Source organism: Oratosquilla oratoria, chromosome 23 (genome assembly GCF_046742065.1).
Source record: "Oratosquilla oratoria isolate Oo_2021 chromosome 23, ASM4674206v1, whole genome shotgun sequence".
NCBI lineage: Eukaryota > Metazoa > Arthropoda > Malacostraca > Stomatopoda > Squillidae > Oratosquilla > Oratosquilla oratoria.
This window is the reverse complement of record NC_134799.1, coordinates 19,870,804-19,887,853: the sequence shown is the minus strand read 5'-3', so window position 1 is coordinate 19,887,853 and position 17,050 is coordinate 19,870,804. Positions and strand designations below refer to the sequence as shown.

The 17,050-nt window shown below is 44.3% G+C and overlaps 1 protein-coding gene across 9 annotated transcripts in view; it reads right to left on the bottom strand.

Annotated features, from left to right (window-relative positions):
- gammaCOP (coat protein (coatomer) gamma) overlaps positions 1–17,050 on the bottom strand; it is a 132,126-nt gene that overhangs the window by 57,326 nt on the left and 57,750 nt on the right. For all 9 annotated transcript variants that reach the window (XM_076206834.1, XM_076206835.1, XM_076206826.1 and 6 more), the window contains 2 exons: positions 12,290–12,504; positions 7,426–7,657 (listed from right to left, as the gene is read on the bottom strand). In XM_076206834.1, coding sequence (XP_076062949.1) covers positions 7,426–7,657; positions 12,290–12,504 — 447 coding nt within the window. The remainder of the gene's footprint in view (positions 1–7,425; positions 7,658–12,289; positions 12,505–17,050) is intronic.

The window sequence follows — 17,050 nt, the reverse complement described above, 5'->3', positions numbered from 1 at the left end:
AATAAGTTATTTTCACAATCAACATGAAAAAAAATTGTCAATAAAAAATTATCTTTAAATAAAATGTTTTCTAAAAAAAAAAGTTGCCAGGTAATGGATTAAAAGACACCTTTGGGTTCTGGTTGGAAAACTCCTCCCCAACCCTCTTACGCCTTTGGTTTTTTTTTAGGAATGTCCTCTTTGGGGCTACAGAGAGTAGGATGCCTAGTCCTATCCCCATCCCGTTTTTGTTGCCTTTTACGACTCAAGTGGGAATACTCAGCGGCAATATTCTTTTTCCCCTACACAGGGTTCAGCAAAAAAAGGAAATTAATATTCAGAGAAGTGGTACAGGCCAGTATTACATGTTGGGGGGTCAGCATAACTGAGGGACTGTTGCAGTATAGTATAATAGTATAATTTCTCTATGAATAAAGATTTCCTCCATCACAGACAAATGATGTGTAGCTTTGATCCATAGGGACACTCCATATAGATCCTAAAGTATCAGCTGCATGCTACTGAGCAGTTTTATCTCCACAATAACATGCAGCCAATATCATGATTCCTATAAATATAAACAAAGCCTTTGACAATTTCCAGACACATACCATCCAAAAAGATCATTAAGACAAGTATCCACATTGACAAAATAATTCACCAACTTCATGTCTGGAAGACAATGCAGAGTAATCTAAAACATCTATATCTCAGTGATGAAGTGCTACAAGGTGCTCTAGCATTGGGCACAAGCAGAGTGCCACAGTGTATGGTGTGCCTCGACCACCTGTGACCCAGTACAAGGACTCTTTATTACAGCCAACAAGGCCTCATTCATATAGCCACAAGGCCTCATTCATATGTGCACAAGTCATGGCCTCATGTCTCGCTCTGTACAGCAAGTCTTAACCCAGTCTATATCAGTCTGTTATACTGTATGCACCTAGTACTCCTTGTATGCTCAATGCCACAATAGATTCAAATATCCCCCCAAAGCATTTCTGCTGCACACATAACATGGCACAGTGAGTAGGATGCAAGCAATTGCTTGCAGCTTGTATCAGTGAAACATAGGACAATATGTGAATCAGTGGTACATCTGTGAACGGAGCAAGTGTGAACAAAGCACTGACGGATCTAGATCAATAGACGACAGTGAACTGCTGGACCATGAGTGCAGTGCTAGCTACAGTGCACATGCTGGATCATGAAAAATTGCGTGATAGTGATGTGCCTTCATGACCACATAGTGGTGTGAACAAAGCCTTTCATCCCACTGCTTCACCATACCTGCTGTGAACACCACCCTGTATGGTGCCCAGGTGACTTACACAGACCATGTGAACAAAACAAAAAGGCCTTCATCCTGCTTCGCCACCTGTGTGGAGCCCAGCTAACTCATACAGGCCATGCCCACCCAGCCAAGGAACTGGCACAACACCTCTGCTCCCTCACTGCAATTATGTCACCACAGGAGGTAGCAACCAACTGCCACCCACATGAGGCATTGATGGTGACAGTCTCAGACGTTAAGCAGGACCCACATGCATGTGCTATGTCACCATGTTCCCTGCCAGACACACACATCCCTGCCTCAGTAAGGCTGGCACCTGCCATACCAGTGCCTTCTGTCTGACTGCCCTCCACCACATGTCAGCACCTCTGCACATGCTGCCTGACACAGGTGCAGACATCACAAGGATAGGAACTTGGCACCTAGAGATGTCAGAGATATCAAGAGCTATACAGATGCTGCTCTCGGTGCAGATGACACAGCAGACATATCTCACATGCCCTCTGCAACAGGATGCTTCAAGCCGATTGCCCTCTGCCACCTGTCAGCACCAGAGTATGTGCTGCCTGACATAGGTGCAGACATCATGGGGATAGGCCTTTTGCACCTAGACAAGTTGGAGATATCCAGAGCCAGCCTACAGACACCACTCTTGGCACCGACAATGTGGCTGACATATCCCACATGCCCCTCACAACAGGACTCTTCCGGGCCACCTCAACGTCAGAGACAGGGACCGTAACACTGCCACATGGATTCACAGGGAGGTCCAAACACCCCTCTCCTTCAGTTTGGCCATAGTCCCACCCGACTTCCCTGAGCCTTATTGCCGATGACATACGTGAACAAGTGTGCTAAGCTAACATTGCCTTTTGACAGCTCACCAGCTGCCACTCACAACTGCTTTCTATGGGAATTTAGCAACTTACTGGTCTCCAAGAATGATACCCACACCATTCCCTTAAGTAAGATGGTTCTCACCCCCAATTGAGAACCCACCTGCAAGCTGACATGACGCCCCTCGCTGTCCACACATCCTGGCTGATACTGTTTGCATTTCAGGTTCATGCAAAGGAAGACCTCGACTCAATGGCACAGCCAGGTATCACCACACCTGTCATAAGGAGAGCTCTGTCGCTCGCTGCCACCTGTGCTGGCACCCTTCAATCCTGCCCTGCCAGTGGTACTGAAGACAGATGCATTGCACCTCTGCACCAGGCCACCCTCTCCACTCAGTAGAGGACCTGCCATCCTCGTGCATGGACAACCCCCCTCCCGATTCTGCCCCCAACATACTGTGCATACAGGACTGCGAAATACTGGGAACTTATGCTTTGTCCACTGTGGCCCGCAGTTTCCGACAGACACCAAAACCCAATGCACCACTATCACTGAAGATGCTGCCACCTGAGCCACATCCAAATGCAAGCCATATCCATTTGGATTGCCCCACTTCTCATTAATCAAACCATCGCCCACTCATCCTCATCCTCATGTCAGGAGTGCTGTCACCAGCATATGTCAGGAGTGCTGTCACCGGCAATGCTGGCACTTCATGGGGAGGATCCGTTGCCTACTGCCAACACTCATAGGATGCTCTGATGACTATGGGCTGCAGCATGGATAAACCCTGCCTATGGCCACCCGCTTCCCTGCATGTCCTTTGGGTTCCTGTCCGACCGCCTCACCCTACCTGACTCCATCCCCTCGTATTGGAAACTCTGGAATGCCCTCTCCATCGACGAGGAACTGGTGCTGTATGACCAGCGCATTGCCGCCCCCGCCATCCTATGGGAGTGACCACCAGCCTCTGAAGACACCACCCCATCACATCCCATCCCTTGGTGGAGGACCTGCTGTCCTCATGCGCAGATCCCTCCAATTCCACCCCTGCCACTTGCCCCAGCTCGCAGGTAAGTATACCTCTCACCATGGTCATGCAAGCACAGGGGTGGCAAGTTGTAGTGCTATAAGGTGCTCTAGCACTGGATACAAGCACAGTGCTGTAGTGTGGTTTGCCCTGACCACCAATGACCCAGTACAAGGACTCTTTGTTACAGCTGACAAGGCCTTGTTCATATGGCCACAAGGACTCATACGTGCACAAAGCATGGCCTCATGTCTTGCTCTGCACAGCAAACCTCAACCCAGTCTATATCAGTCTGTCATAGTGTTCCTTGTACACTTAATGCCACAATAAAGTGATTTAATCATCCCCCCAAAGTGTTTCTATTGCACACATAACACTCAGGTACAAAAAACCCTACAATGCAACCCACTTTCACTATTACTGTTCAGCTTCTTCATGAGTGATATACTAACTCTTGAACCAGAACTAAACACCAGGGTTCTCTCTTATGCAGATGACTTGGCAATAACCCAGCAAAAAATACTTGAGCATACTTGAACAAAGCAGAACAATAAACCATATATAACAGAATGGAATCTTCACCCCAGAAATCAACAGTAACACTGCTCACTCCAGACTACCAGTGAATATAAATGGCCAAACCCTTCCACTTGAAAGAAAACCTAAAATTCTGAGTCTAACATTGAATATCTATATGACATTCAGTCCACATATCAAAGGCCTGGCAGAAAAGATCAAGAAAACAAACCTATTGAAAACCATTTTAGCACAAACTTTGTGAAACAAAAAGAAAATCGGATAACTATATATAAACAGTTAGTAGGAACCTCTCTAGACTACACCTCCACAGCATGATTCCCAATAATAAGCAAAGTGAATCAACAATTTACAAATACTGTTGAATGGAGCACTGAGGGTAACATCAGGATGCTCCACAACCACCCCTATAGGACATCTACACTCAGAAATTAAAATTTCCCCAATAGAACAAAATGACAGGAACACAATTATAAGCCAGAATCCTAAACAGCACACACCCTTTACAGTACATCTTGCATACACCACCAACATTGCACCAGCAGTATACCACTCAAACATCTACCACAACCTACCACTAAGACCAGCTGAAAAGTTTTGGGGGTGCACAATTTGTGGAGAATGTTATGACTTCAGACAGATTTTCCCATCACTTTTAATACATAATGCTGACTGCGTAAGCTTAACCTCAGTGACTGCCCCACCAAGTTATTACTGTGATACTCCTGTAAAATTGCAATGTTCATAGAAGCACAAAACTACATCCTGTGATTGGCAGGAACTCAAAACTACACAAACATGATACCCAGATAACTAATCAAGCCATTCAAGAAAGACCACCAAACTCAATACTCCAACACCATCCAGATGTCCCACAGAGAAAACCCTCCCACATCAGACTAGAACCACACTAGCACACTTGTGCACAGGACACTATTAATCATTATAACTGTACCAATCTAGAATAGGCCTGGCCATAGATTCAAGCTGCCTCAAAGACAACTATCACATAGAAAACAACACCCCATACTACAATGCTCCACACTAACAATTCCCAGACAATAACACAATATCTCTTCACTAAGTGATTTATGGTCACACCCAGGTGCTATTTCCAAATTCCTGGATACTGCAGGTTTTATGCAAGAGAGACCAGGGGACAACAGATTGATACATATATAATATGAAGTACAGTATAAGTACACATGAAATCCAGGGTGCAGTTAATCATGAAATATTTTTGTTGTTGTTGTTGTTGTCGTTCCTTAGACTGTCTGTCCGAGCAGTCCCGTCTCCCCAAGGAATGCCACAGCCGAAACTGGGTTTTCCCACAAATCCTTTATAGAGTGTATGTTGTGTTGTTTGCGTGCATGATTGTGTATAATGCAGTCTTCCATTATGTGTGGTATGGTATGGGGTGAAGTGTTACATCCTGGGCAGCTGTTCACAATGCAGCCATCCACCCTCTTCTGGTAGCTTAGAAGTGCTGGGTGGTGGCCGCACCGCAGTCTGGCCAAGTGGACTCTGTCCTTTTGTGGGAGAGAGGATTCAGAAGGGTGGATATCAGGGGGTCTGGCATGCAGCAGTGTGTTGTCTTTCAGTGTGTTAATGGAGCGGTGAGTGATATGATTATGAATATGTTTCTGGAGGCTGGTATTTGGTGGTTGTGGAGGAAGAGAAGAGAGTATTTGTGCGTAATAAAGGTCTTTGGGTGTTGTTTTAATGTTTCTTGGTGTGTGTGGGTGTTCTGCTATGTAGTGTAGCGGGTGTGATGTGTTTGTGGTGGCTGCGGCAAGTGTTTGTGTGCCTCTCATGTCGAGGTGGTCCTTGACTTTGAGGACTTTTGTTTCATGGTGTAAATGATCTGTTGGTGTTGTATTTGTGCAGCCTGTAATTGTTTTTAGGGCTTTGTTTTGTATGATTTGAAGGGTGTTGTGGTGTGTCTCACTGAGATTAGGAGCCCATGCAGGACTCGCATAATTCAACACTGAGCGTATGCATTGTTTGTATATTGTTATATTAGTTTCTTTGTTTTGTCCAAATGTCGTTCCAGTGATTGACTTAAGTGCGTTAAGTCTAGGTGTGCATTTGTTTTTTATGTTTGTGATGTGTTGTTTGAAAGACATGGATGTATCGTATGTTACACCATATTTTTGTTGTTGGCAGGGATGACACGAAAAAAATTGGGGTGGTAGCACAAAGCAGGAACTAGTGGAGTGAGAAGCCACCCTGTTTTAGAGTACGGTGTACTGAACTGTATTGTACCTTAAACATTATTTTTGTAGCTCTTTCTGCATTTCACTATTTAAGTGCACGTAGACATGCACACAGGGTTTTTCTTAAATGAGAAAATGTGGGACCAGGGACATTTTTAGAGAAGGCAGAAAAAATACACAGGTTTTTAATATACACACACAAGTCTACCTAGCCCATGTACAGGGTGTTCGGGATAAATCTGATAATTTTTTTTATCTTCTGTCATTTAAGAACCATTTGAAGGATTTAATAGTGGTAAAGTGCAACAGATAGCTGATTCTGTGTACTACTGGTGGGTGTGAGAGCTAGAGAGCATGGATGACTAGAAAGTATCAGAATATTGGAAGAGAGTGACCTGCATCATGATGATTCATGCCCAATCAAAAAATTCAGAAATCTTGGCTGCAGCTCAGTGTTCCTTGAATACTGTGAAGGCTGAGAGATGCGAGCTGGAGAATTGTGACATATGTGGAAGCAGTGGCTAGCAGGAAGGACATTGTAGGCATTCCAACTCTGTCTGCACAACAAAATTTCTATGTGCAGAAAGATCCTGGCAAGGTAATGCAGACCTTGGTGAGAGAGATGGGCATTGCAGTGGCAACTATGAAGAAAGCACTGAATGAGGATCTTTGTTACTCTTCATACAAGAGGTGTAAGGGCCAACTACTCACTGCCAAGGCCCAAGAGAACCTTATGAAAATCGAGAAACTCCTCAACAAGGTCAAACACCCACTTGAGCCGGGGATGCTCTGGTTCTTCTCAGATGAGAAGAACTTCTGCCAGGACCAGTTGCACAATGTGCAGAACAACAGGTGGCTAGCCTACAGTCCACACAAAGTCCCATGCTTCATGAAGACCAAGTTCCCTCAAACTGTGATGGTCTTGGGCGTTTCCAGCAAAGGCCACATCATGCTGTCCCACATCTTTGAAGAGGGACTCGGACTAACTTCAGGGTTGCTGTCCACTGTTGTTAAGTGCTAGGTGGAGAGGGTGGCTGCAGGAGGACTATACGTGTGGCAGCAGGACCATGTCACACCTCTGGGAAAACCCAGAAGTGGCTGTCTGAGAACTTCTACAACTTCACCAGTCCCAATATCTGGTCCCCCAACTCGCCTGATTGCAACCCCTTGGACTATTATGTGTGGGGCACAGTTAAAAAAGACACCAATTGAACTGCCTGCATCACCAAGGACGAGCTGATGGCCAGAATCAAACTGGTGTTCTGGCATCTCTCATAGGAGACTGTGAGGGCCGCATGCTGCAGGTTCAGGTCCTGCCTAGAGGCTGTGGTTGAGGCTCAGGGCGGCTTCTCTGCATGAGCTGTATTTGGCTAAAGATCCTCTAACAGATGCACTTTGAATTTTGAGAATACATCAATTTTTTGCCAAAATATGACTTTCTTTCCTTTCCGAAACTGTCAAATTTATCCCGAACACCCTGTAAGGTATGAGAAAACTAAATCTAAAATACAATTACTTCCATCACACACCTCAACAACAACTATCTTGAACTCATCTGATATGTCATTCAGGAATGATGAGATAGAATTCATGAGCCTGTCCACAGAGCCCTCAGAGCCTGTCTTGAGAAGAGTGGTGATTGCCAATGTAGCAATGGAACGGTTCACATCCTGGATCAAGTTCTCCAAGTCCAAGTTACAAGCAGTCACAGCATTGGGTTGTGTCATGGCCACTTTACTGAGTGTGCGTACAGCTGCAAACCTGGATACAAACAATGAAAAAAAAAAATTATTTCAATATCTTTGTAAATATTCTAAAGAGTGTACACATACATACATATACCAAAGGCTTTTTTCCCCTTACAAGGGAGGTAGCCAAAAAAACAAAGGCATAAAAACCATTCCCACCCATTCCATCCCTAATACACTCCATTCCCCTCCACCCTCTACCCTCCCTCTTATCTTGGCACCTACTGGATGACAGGTCATCCCTGCATCTTGTCCACTGCCCTGGGTCAGAAGCAGTAACTCAAGACAAAGCACATCCACAGCAAGGCTGCTTCATTAAATCGGTGACCCCAACTCTCCGTCCACTCACCTCCTCATTTCTCACTCTATCCATCCTAGTAACCCCCATCATACTTCTCAGACACCTCATCTCAAACACATTCAAACTCCTTCTCTCTTATGTTCCATGTTTCTGCTCCATACAGTGTTGTTGGCACAATTACTCCTTCATACAATCTCATCTTAGCATCCATTCCCAAATGTCTATTTCTCATATACATACATACATACATATACCAAGGCTTTTTCCCCCTTCCAAGGGAGGTAGCCAAAAAGGGAAAGGCATAAAAACACTCCCACCCATTTCATCCCTAAATACACTCCACACCCCTCCCACCCTCCCTCTCATCTGAGCACCTCCTGGATGACGGGTCATCCCTGCACCCTGCCCACCGCCCTGGGTCAGAAGCAGTGTCGCAAGACACAGTACATCCACAGCAAGGCCGCTTCATTTAATCGGCGACCCCCCCTCTCCGTCCCCCTTTGCATATAAGGCGAGGATGGGGAGAAATCCCTTCGGGCTGCGTCAAAATTTACTCACACATACTACCCCATCCCCCTTCCTCCTCATGCAGTCACATCATCATCCATATACAACCATTCTCCACTCACCTCTGTCTTCCGTCCTCTCCCTTCCTTCCTCAACAGACATTCCCCTCTTCACCAAAGCCCCCTTCACCCCATCCATCCACCTCATCCTAGGACGTCCCCTCATGTTCACTCCCTCCACATCTGCCTTCCATACCTCTTTTACTAGTCTTTCTTCACTCATTCTTTCCATTTCTATTTCTCATTACACTTTTTAATCCACCAAGGCATTTACTCGCTTCTCTCAATCTACATTCTACCTCCACCTCCACTCCTCCCTTTCCAACCACATTCGCACCCAAGTATCTAAAACTATCCACTTCCTCCTGTCGCTCTCCCTTAATGCTTACTTCCAGTCTGCTGCCACTTTCACCCCTTGTACATCTCATCACCTTACTTTTCCCCACATTTATCTTCAACTTTTTTCTTTCCCAAACTCTGTCACAAACTTCCTCAATCTCTCCTCTGATCCTGCTACAAGCGCAGTGTCATCCACAAACAACAGTTGGCTCACCTCCCACTTTTCTCCATTTTCTTTAACCATCTCCAATCACCACCACCCTTGCATTTACCTCTCGCACCACCCCATCCATGTATAAGTTGAACAGCCAGGGCGACATAACACATCCCTGACGAAGTCCCACCTTTACCTCGAACCACTCTCTCTCTCCATTTCCAATCCTGAGATATGCTCTAATACATACATAAACATACATATACCAAAGGCTTTTTTCCCCTTACATAAAAATTCCTGACAGCTCCTAAAAGCTTTCCTCCTATCCCGTATATCTGCAAAACTTCCCACAGTGTCTTCCTATCTACCCTGTCATAAGCCTTTTCCAGATCCACACATACATACATATACCAAAGGCTTTTCCCCCCTACATGGAGGGTAGCCAAAAGGAAAAAGGCATAGAAACCACTCTCATCCACTCCATTTCCTATATATTCCACTCCCCTCCACCCTCCTTTCTCCCTCTTATCTTGGCACCTCCTGGATGACGGGTCATCCCTGCATCCTGTCCACTGCCCTGGGTCAGAAGCAGTGTCGCAAGACACAGCACATCCACAGCAAGGTCGCTTCATAAATTCAGCAACCCCCCTCTCCATCCCCCCATGCATAAAAGGAGAAGACGGGGAGAAATCCCTTTGGGCTGTGTCAAATTTTTTCTCATACATACTTCCTCACACCCCATCCCCCACCCACTCCCCCTCATGCATCACAGCATCATCTATACACAACCCCTCTCCATTCACACCTATCTTCTGTCCTCTCCCATCCTCCCTCAACAGATATTCCTCTCTTTTGTAATGCCCCTTTTACCCCATCTATCCATCTCATCCTAGGAAGCCCCCTCAAATTCACTCCTTCCACCTCTGCCCTCCACACTTCTTTTACTAATCTTTCTTCACTTATTCTTTCCATGTGTCCAAACCATCCCAATACTCTTTCATCAACCCTATCTCCCAGCTCCCTTTCCACCCCCATTCTCCTCCTCACCTCATGTCTCACTCTATCCAGCCTAGTAACCCCTAACATACTTCTCAGACATTTCATCTCAAACACATTCAAACTCCTTCTCTCTTCCTCTCTCATGTTCCATGTTTCTGCCCCGTACAATGCTGTTGGCACAACCACTCCTTCATATAACCTCCTCTTACCATCCATTCAGATGTCTATTTCTCATTACAATTTTTAATCCACCAAGGCATTTACTTGCCTCTTTCAATCTACATTCTACCTCCACCCCCCACTCCTCCCTTTCCTGCCACATTCGCACCCAAGTATCTAAAACTATCCATTTCCTCCAGTTTCTCACCCTTAACCTCTTCACTCCAGGGCACATCGCACATCTGGCAGCATTAGCTGCCCGACGTGCAATGTTGCGTCATAATAATCGCATTATAAAAAATAGTCAGTGCTCAATCGTTCATTCTCTTTCACCTGTGTATTTTGATAACCATAGGAAATTGATGAAGCCAGTTTAGAGAGAATGGAAATTACGTAGGTACGACTACAATAAATATAATCAAGATGGCAACGTCGGCATCATCGAGTACCCACTTGCTCCTCATGCCGCCTACTTAGACGTCACCGTATGGAAGTGGTTAATGCTCACTTACAGGCTGCTGTCACTCTCTCCCCTTGTACATCTCATCACCTTACTTTTGCCCACATCTATCTTCAACCTCCTTCTTTCACCCACCTTCTCAAATTCTGTCACTAACTTCCTCACTCTCTCCTCTGATCCTGCTACAAGCGCAGTGTCGTCAGCAAACAACAGCTGGCTTATTTCCCACTTTTCTCCATTTTCTTTAACCATCTCCAACCCCTGACCCACTACCCTTGCATTCACCTCTTGCACCACCCCATCCATGTATAGATTGAACAGCCAGGGTGACATAACACATCCCTGACGAAGTCCCACCTTTACTTCAAACCATTCACTCTCTCCATTGGTGGGAAAGGGAGGAGTGGAGGCAGAGATAGAATGTAGATTGAGAAAACCAAGTAGATGCCCTGGTGAATTGAAAAGTGTAATGAGAAATAGACATTTAGGAATAGATGCTAAGGAGATTGTATGAAGGAGTGATTATGCCAATAGCACTGTATGGGGCAGAAATATGGAACATAAGAGAGGAAGAGAAGAGGAGTTTGTATGTGTTTGAGATGAGGTGTTTGAGAAGTATTATATGGGTTACTAGGCTGGATAGGGTGAGAAATGAGGAGGTGAGGAGGAAAATGGGGGCGGAAAAGGAGTTGAGAAGTAGGGTTGATGAAAGAGTATTGGGATGGTTTGGACACATGGAAAGAATGAGTGAAGAATGACTAGTAAAAGAGGTGTGGAAGGCAGATGTGGAAGGAGTGAACATGAGGGGTTGACCTAGAATGAGATGGATGGATGGGGGTAAAAGGGGCATTGGAAAAGAGGGGAATGTCTATTGAGGAAGGGCAAGAGAAGACAGAAGACAGGGGTGAATGGAGAATGTTGTATATGAATGATGTTATGATGCATGAGGTGGAATGGGCGGGGGATAGGGGGTGTGGGAGTATGTACGAGAAATAATTTGACACAATCCGAAGGGATTTCTCCCTATCTTCTCCTTTTCTGCATGAAGGGACAGAGGGGGTGTTGCCGATTTAATGAAGCAGCCTTGCTGTGGATGTGCTGTGCCTTGTGACACTGTTTCTGACCTAGGGCAGTGTGAGATATAGGGATGACCAATCATCCAGGAGGTGCGAAGATAAGAGGGGGGAAGAGGGTGGAAGGGAGTGGAGTATGACGAGGATGGAATGGATGGGGGTGGTTTTTATGCCTTTGTTTTTTGGCTACCTCCCTTATATGGGGGAAAAAAGCCTTTGGTATATGTATGTACTTTCAAATTTTCTATCATACTCTTACCCCATTTCACACCTGCTCTCCTTTTTGCCTATTTATCTTATGCTTTTCTTTTCTTTTCTTTTCTTTGTACCTCTCACCCCTTGTAATTGTGTTATTAAATGTGCACAGATGTTGTACAGATGAGTCACTAAGTGGTCAAGAAATGTGCCTTACCACATTACTTTTGAACCAAGCATTGTGATAAGGGACAGGGTGACCCTTTATCCCTTTGGTGATGAGATGGGAGTGGTGATTAAATAATTCCTATCTGTATACATTGCAGGTATGCATGCATGGACTTTTTCATTCCCCATTCTTTAAGGGGAAAATGATCTTCATTATTTCTATATACATACCTGAGAGTTGGTTTTGGACTTGACAAGAAAAGTTGAAGAACTGATATAGCTGGTGCCAAGTCTCTTGCTGATGATTTTTTGAGGGTGACAATGGCATTGGCTGCCTCATAAATCACCATTTCTGCCTTGTGTCGCAGCATGACTTCCAAGAATTCATACAACTTGTTGTCACTTCCCATATCATCTTCTTCAATCAACTGGGCTACAATACGGATCTATAAATCAAAACATGTACAGTAATTCAAAGACATCTGGCTACTATCATTTGGAATCTATTTCTCTATCTCTCTTGTAAGGGTGAAATAGCCATTGGTATAGGTATCTATAAACCAAGAGCTTTTGCCTCCTTGCAAGGGGGGTAGCTAAGTCAAAAGGCAAGTACCCACTCCCAACCATTCTACTCCTATCAGTCACCTTTTCCTCCCTCTCACAATCAAAAAAGCTTCCAAGAAATATTAAGGTTATAAAGCTATGGTAAAAAAATTCTTGGCAAATAAATTGCAATGTGAATGGTGGGATGAGGAAGCAAAGAGGGTTGTAGAAGAGAAGAAGCGAGCTTTCACAGACTGGTTACAAAATAGGACAAGAGAATGACAGAGGTACAAAGAAAAGAAAAGAGAAGTAATGGAGACAAAGAGGAAAGCTAATGTGAAATGGGGCAAGAGTATGACAGAAAATCTTGAAAGTAACAAAAAGACATCTGGGTATTGGCTGCATGTTACTGTGTCAAAGTAGTTTGCAGTTGATACTTTAGGGTTTATATGGGGAGCCCCTACAGACCAGAGCCACACATCATTTTGTATGTGATAGAGGAAGTCTCTGTTCATAGAGAAATTATGACACTTTTTTATACTGCAACTGTCCCTCTGTTATGCTGTCCGCCCACCCCTTGTTACTATCTTGTACCATTTCTCTGAAAATTAATTTCCTTTTTTTCCCTAAGCAGTGGAGGAAAAGAATGCTGCCACAAAGTCTTCCCACTTCAGTCATACAAGGCAATAAAAAATGGGACGGGGGTTAAGACTAGGAATCCTGCTCCCTGTAGCCCCACAGGGGACATTCCTAAAAAAAATTAAAGGCATAGGGGGTCTAGGAGTTTTCCAACCAGTACCCTAAGGTTTGGGTCTTTTAATGTGCATGGATGTGGTACAGATGAGAGTAAAGGGGAAGAGATGGGCAGTATGTTTGTGAGAAGAAAGATGGATGTGCTGGCATTGAGTGAAACCAAGTTGAAAGGGAGGGGTGAGTGTGAGTTTAGGAGTGTAGATGGGAGGTTCTCAGGAGTGAAGAGAGGACAAGGGAGAGAAGGGGTGGCTATACTAGTAAGTGTAGAGATAGTTAAGCATGTTGTGGAGTGGAAGGAGGTTTCTTCAAGGTTAATGTGAGGGTGAAACTGGGGATGTGGAGGTTTTAGTAAGTGTATATGGGTCTGGTAGTGAGAAGAGTGGAGAGGAAAGGGTGCATAGAGGGATTTTGGAGAAATGTCAATGTAGTGGTATTGGGAGACCTTAATGCTAGGGTAAGAAATGAACCAATAGATGGAGTGGTTGAGAAGAGTGGATTTCCAGGAAAAAATTGTAGTGGAGAGTTGATAGTGGAGATGTGTCTCAAGAGTTGATGACAGCAAATACAGTGTTTAGGAAGGAACTCGAGCATAAGTACACATGGGAGAGGGTGGTGGATGGAGGGTGATAGTGTTAATGGTCTATATAGTGGCAACCAGGAGTATAGTAGAAAAAGTTTTAGATGAACATTTTCTAAGGGGAGAGAGTGGAGGAATATCAGATCATTTTTTGGTCAAAGTAAGTTGAGAGTGGAGGATAGATGGAGAAAGAGGAAAAGGACAGATGGTAGAGAGGTACTTTGAGTGAACTGCTTAAATGAGAAAGAGAAGGAGGAGTACAAGAAGCTGAGAGAGCAGTGGGAGTGAAGGATAGAGCAGAACTTGGAGTGGAGGAGGAATGGGGATGGTTCAAGGAGGGAGTTGCAAGGTGTGCAAAGATGGTGTGTGGAACAAGAGGATAGGAGGAAATAGAAGGAAGGCTAGTGAGTGGTGGGATGAGGAAGCAAAGAAGGTTGTAGAAGAGAAGAGCTCTTTCACAGATTGGTTACAAAATAGGACAAGGGAATCATATGTGAGGTACAAAGTAAAGAGTACAAAAGTAAAACATAAAATAAAGGAGACAAAGAGAAGGACAGATGTGAAATAGGTTAAGAATATAACAGATTATTTTGAAAGAAATTTGGAAAGAAATCAAGAGAGGAAGAGGAGGCAAATCAAGTAGAGAAGAAAAGGTAAAAGATGCAGATGGAGAGATGATAATGGAAGAGAAGGCAGTAAGAGGAAGATGGGCAGAGTAATTTAGGTAGTTTCTAAATGTGAAGGAGGATAGGGAGGGAAAGGTAGTTGCAGTGGGAAGTGCTAAGAAAATGACAGTGATGAGTGACAAAAATGGATAAATATGATAAGATGAAGTGATGGCAGCTGATAAGACGATGTGAGCAGGGAAGGCACCTGGGTTGGATGGATGCTATGCAGAATGTCTGAAAAAAAGGAGGTGCAAAGATGGTGGACTGGCTGGTGAGGTTATTTGACGTTTGTTTAAGAGAGGGCAGAATACTAGAGGACTGGAGGAGTGACTGAATTCCACTTTACAAGGGAAAAGGGGACAAGTGTGAGTGTAGTAGTTTTAGACGTATCAGTTTGTTAAGTGTAGTTGAGAAGGCTTATGGGAGGGTTTTGATTGAGAGGATTAGGAGAGGAACAGAGGGAGTAATTGGTGAGGAGCAGTGTAGGTTTAGGACAGGTAGGGGTTGCACTGATCAGATTTTTGTGACAAGACATATGTGAGAAAGCTTTAGGAAAAGGTAAGAATGTTTTTTTGGGCTTTTATGGATTTGGAAAAGGCTTATGACAGGGTAGACAGAAAGGTACTGTGGGAGGTATTGTAGATATATGGGATAGGAGGAAAACTTTTTAGAGCAGTTAATTGTTTTTACAAGAGTAGTAGAGCTTGTCTTGGGATTAGAAATGGAGAGAGCGAGTGGTTTGAGATAATGGTGGGACTTCATCAGGGATGTATTATGCCAACCTGTTTAAGAGGCTGGTAGATAGAGGTAGACAAGGTAGATAGAGGGGTAGGTGGCAAGAATTTAATTTTCATGAGTTGGATGTTTGGTAATCAACAGTGTAGGTGAAGGAGTTGCATAACCTTGCCCCTTGTCTAAAGTTTATAAACAACTGCTAGGGACCCAATTTCATCACTGTATAATGCTGATGTAACAGCATTATACAATGAGTGATGCATTGATTTTGAGATTGCTTGATTAAGCACTATTGCTTAAGGTGTTTGTAAGTCTTTCTGACTGGAGAAGGGTGGAGGAGAAAAAGCAATTGTTTCATGGGAGTAAAGTTATCCCCTTAGGGAAGGCACTTGGATGTAAGAGTAAAGAGCATTGGACTAAAGAAATTATTACGTCAATGAGAACTGACCAAGTGATCAAACTGAGGATTCCAGAAGGGAGTCCTCTGGTGTACCTAAGACAATAACATTGTAGAAGAATTAGTGAAGAAAATCAAGAAAAATTTCAACAGTTTAATTCCCCTCTTTCTTATGTACAACAGTGATGAAAAGAAAGTTCAAAGTGAAAAGGGACCACAGAAGGGAACAGTAGATGAAGTGGTAAACAGTAGCAACAATTTATACATGGATGGGGTGGTGCGAGAGGTAAATGCAAGGGTAATGGGTAGGGGATTGGAGATGGTTAAAGAAAATGGAGACAAGTGGGAAAAAAGCCAGCTGTTGTTTGCTGACGACACTGCACTTGTAGCAAGATTAGAGGAGGGATTGAGGAAGTTGGTGACAGTATATGAGATGGTGTGCGAAAGAAGGAAGTTGAAGATAAATGTGGGTAAAAGCAAAGTGATGAGATGTGGTGAGAAAGGGAGGAGTGGAAGTGGAAGCAGAATTTAGATTGAGAGAAGCAAGTAAATGCCTTGGGGAATTAAAAAGTGTAATGAGAAATAGACATTTGGGAATGCATGCTAAGAGGAGATTGTATGAAGGAGTGACTTTGCTGACAGCACTGTATGGGGCAGAAATATGGAACATAAGAGAGGAAGAGAGGAGTTTGAATGTGTTTGAGATAATGTGTCTGATAAGTATGATAGGGGTTACTAAGCTAGATATAGTGAGAAATGAGGAGGTGAGGAGGAGAACGGGGATGGAAAGGGAGTTGGGAGATAGGGTTGATGAAAGAGTATTGGAATGGTTTGGACACATGGAAAGAATGAGTGAAGAAAGTAAAAGAGGTGTGGAAGGCAGAGGTGGAAGGAGTGAATATGAGGGGCAACCTAGGCTGAGATGGATGGATGGGATAAAAGGGGCATTATGAAAGATGGGGATGTTTGTTGAGGAAGGACAGAAGAGGAGATAAGATAGGGGTGAATGGAGAATGGTTCTATATGGATGATGCTGTGATGCAAGAGGGGGAGTGGATGGGGTATTGAGGGTGAGGGAGTATATGTGAAAAATAAATTGACGCAGCCCAAAGGGACTTCTCCCCGTCTTTTCCTTTTCTGCATGAGGGATGGGGGGGGGGGGACCAATTTAATGAAGCAGCCTTGCTGTGGGTGTGGTGTGTCTTGCAACACTGCTTCCAGGGCAATGGGCAAGATGCAGGGATGACCCATCATCCACGAGGTGAAGATAAGAGGGAGGGAAGGGGGTGGATGGGAGCAGATATGTTGGGGATGGAATG